The sequence below is a fragment of the Arachis ipaensis genome, chromosome B7 (genome assembly GCF_059453495.1).
Source record: "Arachis ipaensis isolate K30076 ecotype BB chromosome B7, ASM5945349v1, whole genome shotgun sequence".
NCBI classification, from domain to species: Eukaryota; Viridiplantae; Streptophyta; class Magnoliopsida; order Fabales; family Fabaceae; genus Arachis; species Arachis ipaensis.
In genome coordinates this window covers 2,159,903-2,173,674 of record NC_142442.1, presented here as the reverse complement: position 1 = coordinate 2,173,674, position 13,772 = coordinate 2,159,903, and the positions used below count along the sequence as shown (strand labels likewise).

Sequence of the window (13,772 nt, the reverse complement as noted above, 5' to 3'; positions counted from 1 at the left end):
TAATAATATTTTTAATGGTGTGAGATTTTATCTAATGGTATGAGATTACTTATTTTTATTTTGTTGATTATATGCTGACCAAAATTTAATAAAATTGTTGTCCTTCTAGACTTTTCCTAATTAGAATTAAGTTGTGCATATTGTTCATTAATTGGATGTGTAATTTAAGTAATTTGATACATTTCAAAGGTACAATTAAGTGATGTTGAATAGTAGTAAAGTTGACACCCTTTGTCTATCTCATATATATAGTTTTTTTTTTCCCTCATCATTCTTTTTTGTTCTTTTGATATATATGATAGTATCGAATCATTTTTGGCTGATGAATGAAGAATAAAAATGAAGACGCCACAATAATCTTTTATTTTATAACTTTGTTGCAAATAGTTGCACAATGCTTTCGAGAAGCATATGGCATGGGACCCTATAACGAAGAAAAATTGGGGCAAAATTCTAGAACCAATAAAGTGCAAAAGTTGTAGTGATATGTGCGAGAACGGAAATATTTGATTAGAAAAGAACATTAGTAAAAAAATATTAAAATTTATTGTTATTAATTTTATTTAATACATCTTATAATAAATAAATATTAAATAAGATAAATTTAAATTATTTAGACTGATTATGTTTTATCTTTCTAATATTATCCGTGTGAAAATAAATTATAAAATCTCTAATTTAATTACATGGTCATTAGTAAAATAATTTCTTACATGTAAAAAATTTTGTAATATTATCCAACTGAATTCATACATTTAATTATTTTTTTAAGTAATTAATTTAAAAATAATTATTTTTTGTGAATATATGAAATCATGGGAATATTATTTTTAATATAGAAGTGGTGATGGTGTTTTATTTGAATATTGGCATTTGAAACGTATTAAAGTATTGTGGAAACATTCAACACGTTTCCCTACGTGTTTCAACACGCCTCCACGTGTTAGTTGGGATGTTGCCACGTGTCTAACATACCTCTTCATGTGTTGACTTTTTACTTCCAAAATTCACTCATCTATAATTACATCAAATAATCTCATTTATAACAAAAATACTAATATTTTTTATCATTGGTTATTTATATAACTCTTTATATTTACAATACATGAAAATTAAATTACAATATTTTAGATATTTGTTCGGTAGGTCGGGTACCGGACGGACCGGGTGAATATCCCGATCCAAAAAGGGGAAGTCATATGGTCGTACGTCTCCGGATTGGAGTAGGCGAGATCCTGAGCTCTTCAGATGTGAAAAGGAGGGGTGTCACTTGCAAAAATACTCTGACGTTCTAGTCAGTCAAGTGTGCAAGCGAAAAAGAGGTGGTTGGTATATGACGGCCGGCCCGTAGAGCCGTAACAATATTGAAAAGGAATAACTATAAATATCTAGCTAATTTCTTAAAAATGTTGGATATTCAAGATATTTGGTAAAGGGATAACATTAAGGATATATAGGAGAGTTACATGTGATAACATCCTTAAGTATTGCATAATTATCCAATTTCAACAGTTTGTGTTGTGCTACAAAGATAATATTAAATAATTTCCAAAATTTTTGAAATACAAATAAAACAAAAAAAATAAATATTTTATTGTGATTTATCTAAAATAACAACAATAATATTTCAAGTTGAAATAAAAAGAAAATAGAAAAGGACAGAGATTGCACTCAGCATTCACCAAAAGTCTCAAGTGGGGACAAGTGTGAGCAGTGAATATAACTATAAAATGCAAAATGTCAAGAAAAGTGTACAAAAAGAACACAGAAAAAAAGTCATATGAAATGGCAATTGCTAATGGATCATATGGCCCACATAAACCTACTCTCATTGGTTTGTGTTGCCCTTCCATCCATCAAATATCATATTAACAAAAAATTATAAATATCACACTTTTCTAATTTATGATCCTTTAAATTTTAATCCTTTATTATTATATGTATTAGTAAGTTATTAATTCTCACTCGTTCGTTTAAACAAGTGTCGAGGGTTCGAATCCTATCTCTTATATGCAGCAATTCATTGATCAGTGACAAACTCTTAAATAGAGTTCCAATTTGCGACGGATTAGTCCTTATTTTGTCGGATTTGGATCCTCTAAATTTTGAATTTCATTTTAGAGAGTAAAGTTTGATCTTTCACCATTTATTTCATAGGTGAGACTAAGAGAAAATATGAGAGAACAACCATTAATTCTTATCTTATCGAACTAAAAAATACCATGAACAAACTAGTATATATATATATGATAATTTTAAAAGACTAATAATGCCAAAAAAAAGTTTTAAGTAATGAATTAAAAAATTAATTATTTTTGTTAATATAATAATATATAATTAATTATTTATATTATTTGTTTATACTAACAATATGTTAAAATTAAATTATATACTATATTCTTATTTATAGAAATATATTTTTATAAGCTTTCTTAATTTTAAAGTTACGATTTACATGATATTTTAAAGTGAAATTATAATTTTATAAATTAAATTAACTTTTATTATATTATAATATATTTAATTTTAATTATTGTAAAAAATATTCCATATAACTCTTTTAAACTATATTATTTACAAAATTTTTATTATATAATTATAATATTTTTATATTTATTATTTTATACAAAAGAAATCAATAAAAACAAAAAATATAATACCGTGTTGGATGGCCATCGTAATAATACATAGATACATATTTAATATTACAAAAATTCAAATGCAATTAATTTAAAATAATTTAAATGACATAATTTTCACATACTCAATTAAGAGATTGCGGATTCGAATCTCTTATATTTGGTAAAAAAAAAATTAATATAAAATTAATTATTAAAAATTATTAAATAATAATTTAATCAAATCTATAAAATTATTTAAAGATTTTTTCCAATTCACTTTCTCTATATAAAATTAACGGTGCACTTCAGTTTTTGAAAAATTTTTAAGTGTACCGTCATACTGGTATATCAGTGATTTTTAACCGTTAGATATAATTAAAAACAACGGTTAAAAATCACTGATATACCGGTATCACGATACACTTGAAAATCTTCCTAAGTTTTTACCGCTCAATATGTGTAAAAGCGTATAAATATACTGTACGGATGAAATTGAAGACATTAATTGAACACACTTTGAGTCACAAGCTCCAGACAACTCCACTCAAAGATTTTGAGATTTTTGAGTCAGTGTTTCTCAGCAGCCATAGATTTTATCCATCTTCTTCTTCTTCTTCTTCTTTCTCTTTCCTTTCCCTTGATACAACACAACCAAACCAAACCACTCTCACAAGAAGCTTTCTTTTTTTTTGTTACTTCTTCTAACCACTCTAACTCCAACTACACCAACACCAACTCCTCGGATTCACGAACTGGGTTGTAGCTTTCTAACTCAAACACTTTGACTTTTCAAGCTAAGTTTCTAAAGCAGGTAACACCACAACTACAAAATCAGTTTTTTATTTTTCCTTTTTTATCAAAATCAGTTTTTTATTTTTGTTCTTTGTTTTTTTCTGGAGTAGTACTTTCTTTTTCCTTCCTCCCAGGGTGTTGTGTTTTGAGGAATTTCAAGGAGAATAATTTATGTTCCTTATTATTGTGTTTGGATTCTATGGTGACACTAACCCTGGACACTGTGCCAATTTTATTTATTTATTTATTTTTTTGCTTACCCCGTTTCTCTTACCTTGGATTCTGGTGACACTGTTATCTGTGTAGAGCAACAGAATATTATGCATAAAAGTTTGTAGCTTTATTGGAATACTGTCAAATCTGGCACTACCCCATGATTGTTCCTTTTTCTTTTTTTTGAAATGTTTTGGTGGGTATGTATATTTGAGTGTTTCTTCAAATTCTCAATTTTGGGGTTCTGATACTTGTGAATTCATACTTGTTTTACTCCCAATTGAGTAGTGTCTTTCTGCTGATCTTAGCTGCAAAGGCTTAAAGGCTCCACTTGGGTTATGTGGAGGAATTTAAGTTGAAGTTTCTTAGTACTACTCTTTTCACATTTGGGGGGTTGAGTGTTGGTTTTGCCTTTCTTTCCTTCTTCCTTTCTTCATGTTTATGCAAATTAGTCACCTCATATTTGTGTTTAAATACATTTGCTTTAATATGTATTTTGTATTTCAATATGTATTCTATACGGGTGGCTGATTTGGTAGCTGATTTTTAGTGTATACGTAACATGATTGATAAATTTTAGGGTAGTGCCTAAAATTTAGTACTAATACCAATTTCTAGTCATAGTTAGTTACTTTGATTCTCTCTAAAGAAATACTAGTAGTTTTTGTGGTTTTTCTAGGCATGGAGTCCCCACAATCTGTTGTGTCACCATTGAAGAAATCTGTGTTGGTTGATAATGAGAAGCAAAAACATGATGTTTCCTTGTCCAAGGACATTGAAGTCAATGGAACAAAGGATGATTTCATGGGTGTTGTTGATGTTTACATCCATGAGGCCAGGGACATTCATAACATCTGCATATACCACAAGCAAGATGTTTATGCCAAAATTTGTTTGACAAGTGATCCTGATAACTCTGTCTCAACCAAGATCATCAATGGTGGAGGAAACAACCCTGTGTTCAATGAGAATCTAAGTCTAAGTGTTAGGACTGTTGATTCGGCTGTGAAATGTGAGATTTGGATGCTGAGCCGGGTCAGGAACTATCTAGAAGACCAGTTGCTTGGTTTTGCTTTGGTGCCTCTTTCTGAAGTTCTGGTGAATAAGGATTGCAAGCTTGAGAAAGAGTTCTCGCTTTCTTCCACCGATCTTTTCCATTCTCCGGCCGGCTTTGTTCAGCTTTCACTTGCCTACTCCGGTGCTTCCCCTGATGTTATGGCAATATCCTCAATGCCTTTGAAATTGGCTGCAAATGAGATTGACAAGGACTCAGAACCGTGCAGCGAGTCGTTGGTGGAAGATTTAGACAAGATTGAGTTCCCTGATCCGAAAATAGCCAAGGAAGATTGCTTGATGGTTTCGGAATACATAAGCATTCAATGTTCTGAGGATGCTGAAAACCATAGCAGTGTTGAATCAATGCAACCTCCACCTCCTCCTAAGGTTGATTCTCCACCAAGCAGTGTATCAACAAATGGAATCTCGTCTCCTTCGGTGGCTGCAAGCTCAGAATCCTCTGCTGCTAAGGAAGAGAAGAAAACTATGGATGTCAAAAATGGTGATAGTGATTCCTCGAGTAGGGAAGCATTCGCGAAACCTCTTGTGAGTTTGAAAATTGAGCCAGAGCCAGAGCCAAGCATGGTGCAGCAGGACATAGTAGACATGTATATGAAAAGTATGCAGCAATTCACCGAGTCGTTGGCGAAAATGAAGCTTCCTAATATGGACAGTGAGAAGGGAGTAGGTAGCTCAGGTAACTCCGGCAGCTCCGAGCAGAAGCTTCAGGCGTCAAGGAGTGGTAATTCGCGCGTGTTCTATGGTAGTAGAGCTTTCTTCTGAGGTTAGATAACTTGGAAATGGAGACTGATATAAGTAGTTAAGAACAGAAATAATGTACAATCCCAGTGTGGGAACCATAACCTTTGTACTTATCAGAAACAAGCTTGCTCCTATCTTATATAACTTGTGTTTCTTTTGTTGTGAATGTGAATAATTGTGCAATCAAATTTCATCTAACAATGTGTTCATGTTGTGTATAACATGAATCTAAATTTTCAAGACCTGTTCTATGTAACACCTTGCTTTATATAAGAGCTTTTTTCTGAGTCTTGGAGTGTCAACATTACACAAATCATGGACCTCTAGTCTTTAACTATTATATTAGGTTGATTTTTAAGTATATATAAATGGTATAACAAGCGATTTGAATTGATGTGAAATTTTTAGAAATGATATATAAGATACAAACTTTTAACCAATCTCGAGTAAAAAATTGAGTTCAATTTTAATGCACCGAGTGTAAAATGCTTTACACTAGGGGTGTTATCGGTTCGGTTCCTACAGACACACAACCATTCGATTTGCTGCTTTTACAACAATTGAATCGAACCAAACCGAACCAACAGCGGTTTGGTTCGGTCGGTTTTTTCGGTTTTTAATTCCTAATGAAAAGAATATGAATCACAATAATTAGAGGTTTAAAATAGTCAATAAACTAAAATAATAAGAGTAAAACATTGAAATAGTTAGGGATTGGAAATTTTTGTTGTTAGGTTAAAGGTTAAAATGGTTAAAACATTGAAATGTATGTATATTTTCGGTTTGGTTTGGTCCGGTTTGATTTCTATCGAGTCAACCGGAAACCGAACCGATCCGATCCGATCGATTTTGTCAGAAAAAAACAAAAAAAAAACCAATTTTTTCGGTTTTCAAATCAGTTGTTGTAATTTTCGGTTTGATTTTGCGGTAATTTTCGGTCCGATTCGGTAACTTACACCTCTACTTTACACAGTCATACAATTAACCCATTCGTTTGGACAACTATTCACACAGTTAAGGTAAAAAGTTGCTCATGTGACATTATATAATTGGATGCATGTGTAAAATTGTTTTACATTGACAGTGCATCAAAATTAAATTTTAAAAAATTATTCTATAGTGTAATATTTACTTAAAGTTACACTAGTATTATTTGATTCTAACTCATATTCTGTCCATCACCGGAATATTCCCTGTGGAACATTATGAATAAGGAAAGCATGCATGATTCATTCAATACATTTATTTCAATTTTCAAGTTACTTTGATTTTTCTATATATGGGGTTCGGTGCCATCAATATGTTAGTGTCTCTTTCACTATTATGGCATAGTTAGAAGAGGAAACCCATATTTTCAATACCTTGTGTGATAAATAATACAACCTCTTTTGAAAAAAACATGTTAGGTTTTCAATTCCTATTTTAGTATAACATCCTTCTAACTTTATTTAAACCTTAATTGAACAACTCAAAATTAGATAGAACTAATTGGTGCTTCCATCATCAAAACATGCATATATAAAGAAACAAAAAATATTCACTCATTTTTTTCACCTTTTGCCAAACACACCTAATAGGGTGATTACTTGCATTCCAAGTATCAAAAGATATAAGACACATATCCAACTCAAATTCTTGTCATGCTTTGCTTTCCAACTTCCAAGGATGTCTTACACATGCTAACAAAACCTCTAACATAATTGAGGCATGTGCATGCTACACATAATTGTTTTCATTAACATGCTCAATACTTCAATACACAATTATGCATAGAAGATTGATATTATGACTTAATAAATCAAGTATAAAGTTTTGTAACATTTAAGTCTAACAAAGAATAATAGAACTGTTCAAGCACATAATTATTTGATGGGGGATCCTAGATGGATACCCCTCTAAATGTTTCAAACTTGATCAATCAAGCTCAACCTCACTTACAATTTGATCAAATGTCCCACAAAGTAAAAAGATGGTGACAAGAACAAACAGATTGGCCAAGGCGTTACAGCGGCAAAACGAAGAAAATATAAAAATAATTAAGAAAAAAAATAAAGAAATTCATACACTATCATTAAACATGCTAATGATGAAGCAACCTTTCTGTGGATGCAACTATTACACTATTTGGAACCAATCTTCCCTGAGTATATATCCCGCAATCTGATTTTACACCTCAAAATCAAATTCCAAGAAAGGAACCGAAACCTTTTAACACAAAATCATCCCTTGTAAACTGATTTCTCTTAAAATGTATAATTCAAAATAAAAGAACACCGTTAGCTATATATGATTGATTAACTTCCCTTATCTGCTGATATTTCCCTTAAGTGACGACGGAGACGTATGAATTCACAAATACCTCATTACCAGTTTCCTTTGATCTACTGTTACCAATGACATATCCAAATTAACATATCTCCTAAGCAGCAATTCCTGAATCAAGTTGAGAAATTATAAAGAACATGAGTAACATAACAAGTATTAATTCAGATGCGGTCGAAAATATATAGTCTACACTGAAATGTACCCTATGAAATTCAAGGTACCTATGTGTATTGTTGTTGTATTAAAATTCATGACTAAATCATTGTCTATTGAGCATTTGTTCTTCTTCATAAGATTAGAAAAGAAATTAAGTAGCAAGGTTTTCACATTAATTCATTAAGCATGAAGGTATATATATAACAAATTCAGTTTGCAAATCTCAATGCATTATTCATTTAGAAAATAATCAAACACATTTAAACATAGAAAGACCGATCTACGTCTATATCTTTACTTTCAAGTCAATTTAACTTCACATGAAACATTCAAATACCTGAAAATGAAAGTAATCAAGAAAGCTAGGCACTACATGAGGCTAATATTATATTAGATTTCAATAACAATTTCCGGCAAAGCCATCACAATTCAAGAAAAAGAACGATGATTTCCGTATATACAAAGTCTGGTACCTAGAGTGTTCGGAATATGACTAAAGGAAAACATGAACAATGCTATCTTTATCTATCATAAACTAGAAGATGATTTCTTTTCAAAGCTTCAGAATAATTCATGTACCGAATTATAAATATTTAAAAGCACATAATTTGCAAGTAACCAACCAAAAATCTACAAAGTATGATCTCATTTTCTTTTGGAGATAAAAATGTAGCTAAAGATCTTACCTCTATTAGATTGTCTACTTGTTACATTGTAATTCCCAATAAAACCCTCAGAGCTCTTCACTGGATCATCCGAAACAATGCCGCCAAGACCATAACCAAATGCACCAGAACCATCTACCTCAGAAGCAGCGGACCGCCAAGTAGAGTCATTGTAAGCAGAACCACTGCGGTATAACTCCCCATAGGGTCCATCATAAACACTGTTTGGTGCAGCAAATGTAGAGGACTGGGTCGCATTTGTGCCGGTGTTCCTTCCATACCCTCCTCCTCCTCCTAATCCTATGCTACTATCTCCACCGGCATAAACATTGCTCCAAGTAGCATAGCCGGAAGCAGCCCCCCCACCCTGCGTTGGAACTGATGGACCCCAATTGGTACCACTATTTCCAATTGAAACACCGAAAGCCCCACTTCCTGATCCCAAGTAAGCACCAGGGCTGACGGGGTTATTAGTCGTAGTATTCAGGCCACCATTTCCCCAGACATTCCTAGAAGCTGAGTTCGTAAGAGTGTCGCTTCTTGCATTGCCCCCACTAAAGCCAATAGGAGTAGTGTACCTGCTTGAATTGCCACTATAGAAAGGACTAAATATTCGACCGTACCCTATATTTCCCCCATAATTGGAAGTTCCTCCATAGTTTGGACTCAATGCTGATTCCAAATTCACTCCCATTCCATAACCACTAGATCCAAATGGGGTAAAACTGCTTCTACCACTAGAAAGTGGACTAAATCTACCATCCATCCTTACGCCATAGCCTCCTATCGGATTAATATTAAAACCCTGAGCATAACTGTTTAGGTAGCTACTTGTCCTATTCAAACCATAGTTATATCCTATCAATGGGCTCCGATTGGGTCCAGGAGAAAGATCTTTCGGAACTGCCCTCTTGACCTCAACCAACTTCCCATTGAGTTCATGAAATGTTTTATAAAGAACTCTGTCCACAGCTTCTTCCGAATCATAAGTGATGAAGCCAAATCCTCTTGGCCTCTGAGTATTGTGATCATACATCACTACAACATCAGTAATTGTACCGAACTGATCAAAATACTTCTTGAAATCACTTTCCGTGATCGTTGATGGTAAACCTCCAACGAAGATTTTCTTCGTGCGACCAGGACTAGGAGATCCCTGCATGCTAGCAGACTGCCTATTTATAGCTTGCTGATCATCTCTGGGAACAGCCTTCTTTGCTTCAACCTGAAAATCAAGAACCGAAATTTGATCAAAATATTGAAGTCATCTTCAATTTCCTTGCTTAAAAGCTTAGAAAAGATCAACCTCGATACAATGCACATACTTTAATCTAAGTTGCTAAGCATCATCCCAATGTTGCCAGAAAACAAACATAATTTTTAACATCATCATAGGAGGAAATTACAAAAAATGAGGAACACAATGATCTCTAATATTAACACAATTTCAGCAAAGATATGAATTGGCACAATGCAATGTAGCATCTAACAACGAAACAAACTCTCACCGTGCGGCCATCGATTACATGTTTATCCATAATTACTCTTTCTGCAACAGCAAGATCAGCAAAGACAATAAAGCCGAATCCACGAGCACGACCCGTTGTCCGATCCCTCATGATCACAGCTTCTATCACCTCACCAAATTTCCCAAAATATTCCTTGAGGCGTTCCTCATCAGTGTCCCATGAAATCCCCCCAATGAAGAGCTTTCCAAGATCCGATTCCATCTGTTCTGTTAACAAAATCATTCCAAGTTATGCATTGCAATCAATTACCAAATCAAATTCAACACATTTCAACATAATTCAGTCCAAAATTCTCATTCCAAATCAAAAAAGCAAAAACATCAAAACAAAAATTTCATCTTTTTCAATACACATAAGATGAATTACACAGTAATGATCCATAATTCAACACCGGAACCAATCTAAATGCAAATTATATTGAATTATGGAGAATTTGAGCTCAATCTGAATAAAAATTCAATCTTTAGAAATCAGAAATGCAGGTAAGTATGAATCTGTGAAGAAGGGTCGCACCTTATCTCAAAATTCAGACAGAACCCAGTTGGTGCTTCGATCAGATACGAAGTTTGGGGGGTTTTGTCAAATTCGATCTAAGAGCATCGGATCTTTGAAGCACCCAATCAATAAGAAACGGGAACCAGAATATATCAATCAACCAAAAACAACAACCAAAAAGAAAAAATCAATTTTTTTTTTCTTCTAGTTGTTGGTTTCTGAGATCAGAGATAGAGATTCAAACAAGGATGAAGAGATCAAAGGAAAAAGGGGAAAAAGAAATAGAAGGAACCATAAATGGAAGGTGATGGATGAAAAAAAAAACCAAAAGAATAAAAAAATGAAAACTTTTAATTAGCAATTATTAATGATATTGAGAGAGAGAAAGAAAAATAAAATAAAATAAAATAAATGAGAGGTTATGTGAAAATTTGAATGGGAGAAGAAAGTGAGAATGACAATGAAAACAGAGGATGTGGTCTCATCCTCTTCTTCTCTGTTTCTTATTTTCTCTTTGTTTTTTTTTTTAAATTATTTATTGAAAAAAAGGAAATTTAAAGAAAATAAAAAAAATTATATATCAATTTAGAGAGAAAGAGAAAGAGGGACACACTGCAAATCTCTGGTGCAAGAATATTTGGAGGGCCAATTTATGACAACACATTATAATGCCTACAAAATATAAAAATAAATTAAATTAAATAGCTTATCTAAATTAAATCCTAAACTAAAATGCAAGTCTTATTTTTTTTCCTTTTTTGGTGGGTTATATTATTTTCTCTTTTAAAATTACTATATCTATTTTTGGTCAATATATATATATATATATATATATATATATATATATATATATCGGTGACTATATTATAATATATATTGTGGTTACTAATTATATGTTTATATGATTAATTTTGAACATGGTCAAATAAATGAAATGATCATATGTGTTTGTATATTCAAATTCAAATATTTTAATATATATATATATATATATCCAATATTTGATGTAGAATATAAAAATGTTTTTGTTTTATATATATATATATATATATATATTAAGAAAATCTATGTTATGTTACATTATTGGAACTTTTTTTTATTAAATTCCTGAAATGATAGTATTTCATGAAAACAACATGGTACTTCTTATTATTAATATTTATTTCAATTTTATTAATTAAAAATTATTAATTGTGATGTATTTAATTATACAGAATTTTACTTACACGGTTGTCTTCTTTTTTTTTCTTTTCTTTTTTATTTTCATCTTTTAAAGTAAAATTTGACTTCCAGTATTTTGAATTTAATTTTTTTTCTTTTTCTTATTTGAAACCATATAAAAAATTATCCATCTTTTAAATATATTTTAAAGCATTATATTTTCCTAATTCGTTTAAAAACATCAAAATATGATATAAAGAATATATTAATATCATGTGTTTTTTTATTTTCGATGTCTTTAAATTTTTCATTACTTATTGTTTTGTTTTTTGAAGGTGGGATGGGCTTGTTGGGCTGGGTCTAAGCCTTTATCTCGGAGAAAACGTATTCAAACAATATTCCGAGCAAAAAAAAAAAAGAGAAAAAAAGAAAAAGAAACTCATAGTCTCATACTTTGATTATATATAATCCCTTTATAATAGTGTTAATCATATATTAATGATTACGCTAGAACAAAGGTTATATAATTAATATATTTTCTGAAATGGTTTCTCTACTTGAAACTTGTATGAATACTATTGAAGCTGCTTATCATGCATATTTTAATTTGTAAATCCTTTTCTAGGTAAAGAAATCAGATTAATTAATACAAAACCTTGCTCTAATAATAATATTTTTGAAGTCAAATTTATTTGAGTTGGTCAATTGGTTAACTTGGTTAACTTAGTCAATTGCTTAAACAAGTGTTAGATTCAAATTCTATATTGTATATGCATTAGTTTATTGATCAATGACAAACTTTTAAATAAAATTTAGATCCGTGTGACAGATTAATCATTAATATGTCAGATTGAAGATCCCAAAAATAAAATTGAAGTCATGAATGCTTTGCCAATTTGCCATCATCAATTCTCACTTCATTATTGATGGTGGACTAAGAAATCATAGCTAGATTAATTAAGGGGGCCATAATAATACTTGTAGTTCAAAAACACTCCAAATAATGTACCACATCCTTGAATTAACACCTTCTTTGATAATAATAATAATAATAATGGTAGGTCAATATATATATATATATATAGCTGAAGTGGTATTAGCAGCTAAGTCATGTATATGACAAGGCTAGATGGTACCATTTTCCCCACTATATTATTATGGTAATTAATTAAATTGGTTCCACTTCACATGTGTGGGTATATATACATATACTGATGAAAGCTATCCACTAAGCCTAAGCATAATTCGCCATATTTGAACCTATCATAATTACTTACTATATATATACACATATTATAATTCGGAAATCTTTAGTAACTAAAGAAAATCAGTCAAAAATAGTCATAACTTACTTTATTTAGCATTTATTAATTATCGCAACAATTAATTAATGCTAAATAAAATAAGTTCTGACTGTTTTTTTTTTTGTCTACCTAACATTACCCTTATTATTATTATTATTCATTTACATTATTGGTCCTGCTTTTATTTTGTTTTACTTCTTTGTTTAGAGATGGATGGGTATGCAATTAAAAATGTAGATATATAGTAACTATATATAAATTTGTCATTATTTGATGAGAATTGAGACTGATTCACATGTATAAAGGGGGAAAAAAACTGATTACAAGAAATAAAAAATTAAAAAAAAATATTATAAGAATGTGATATTTAAAAAATGTGTTGAGATGAGATACAAATAATGTGAAATATTATATGTAGCGTTCTAATTCTTTAAATTTCCCAAGAGAAAACGTTATAAATTAAAGAACACTACACTTTAGATGCAAGTGTTTCATTTACAAGAAAAATATGTTGGGTCAACCGTGAGAACTTCGGGGAGGAATCAAGCAAAAAAACATAAGATGAGAAGACACTACATTCAACTCAAAATCTTAAGGTGTCAAGTAAATGAGTCTCTCATCTTATAAATTCTTCACTCTTCTTTGCTTTTTTTGATGTGGGACTAACTTCATGCACTCCTCACACTTGCAACA

The 13,772-nt window shown here is 31.2% G+C and overlaps 2 protein-coding genes across 6 annotated transcripts; one reads left to right on the top strand and one right to left on the bottom strand.

The window, feature by feature from the left end:
- Window positions 1-3,076: 3,076 nt before the first annotated feature.
- LOC107609166 (uncharacterized) lies at window positions 3,077-5,610 on the top strand. Of its 3 annotated transcripts, none has more exons than XM_016311016.3 (2): window positions 3,077-3,432; window positions 4,306-5,610. In XM_016311016.3, the coding sequence occupies exon 2, from the start codon at window positions 4,308-4,310 to the stop codon at window positions 5,463-5,465; it is 1,158 nt and encodes a 385-aa protein (XP_016166502.1). In that variant the 5' UTR covers window positions 3,077-3,432; window positions 4,306-4,307; the 3' UTR covers window positions 5,466-5,610. The 3 variants fall into 3 exon arrangements, with proteins under 3 accessions (XP_016166502.1, XP_088349220.1, XP_088349221.1); XM_088493094.1 differs by having other exon boundaries at window positions 3,093-3,432; window positions 4,288-5,610; XM_088493095.1 differs by having other exon boundaries at window positions 3,125-3,432; window positions 4,285-5,610.
- A 1,632-nt stretch (window positions 5,611-7,242) lies between these two features.
- On the bottom strand, window positions 7,243-11,229 carry LOC107609377 (heterogeneous nuclear ribonucleoprotein 1). 3 transcript variants are annotated; one of them, XM_016311324.3, is made up of 4 exons: window positions 10,633-11,229; window positions 10,099-10,325; window positions 8,612-9,815; window positions 7,243-7,877 (listed from the first exon to the last, which is right to left on the bottom strand). In XM_016311324.3, the coding sequence occupies exons 2-4, from the start codon at window positions 10,318-10,320 to the stop codon at window positions 7,864-7,866; spliced, it is 1,440 nt and encodes a 479-aa protein (XP_016166810.1). In that variant the 5' UTR covers window positions 10,321-10,325; window positions 10,633-11,229; the 3' UTR covers window positions 7,243-7,863. The 3 variants fall into 3 exon arrangements, with proteins under 3 accessions (XP_016166810.1, XP_016166811.1, XP_088350072.1); XM_016311325.3 differs by having other exon boundaries at window positions 10,099-10,320; window positions 10,633-11,223; XM_088493946.1 differs by lacking the exon at window positions 10,633-11,229 and having other exon boundaries at window positions 10,099-10,341.
- Between the last annotated feature and the right edge of the window lie 2,543 nt (window positions 11,230-13,772).

What these genes read in the sequence shown, in the direction of transcription:
- LOC107609166 (XM_016311016.3), top strand. Translation starts at nt 4,308, where the DNA reads ATGGAGTCCCCACAATCTGTTGTGTCACCATTGAAGAAATCTGTGTTG.
- LOC107609377 (XM_088493946.1), bottom strand. Translation starts at nt 10,341, where the DNA reads ATGATTTTGTTAACAGAACAGATGGAATCGGATCTTGGAAAGCTCTTC. An exon ending in ATGTAATCGATGGCCGCACG is followed by an intron (nt 9,816 to 10,098) that starts GTGAGAGTTTGT and finishes CTTGATTTTCAG; the next exon opens with GTTGAAGCAAAGAAGGCTGT.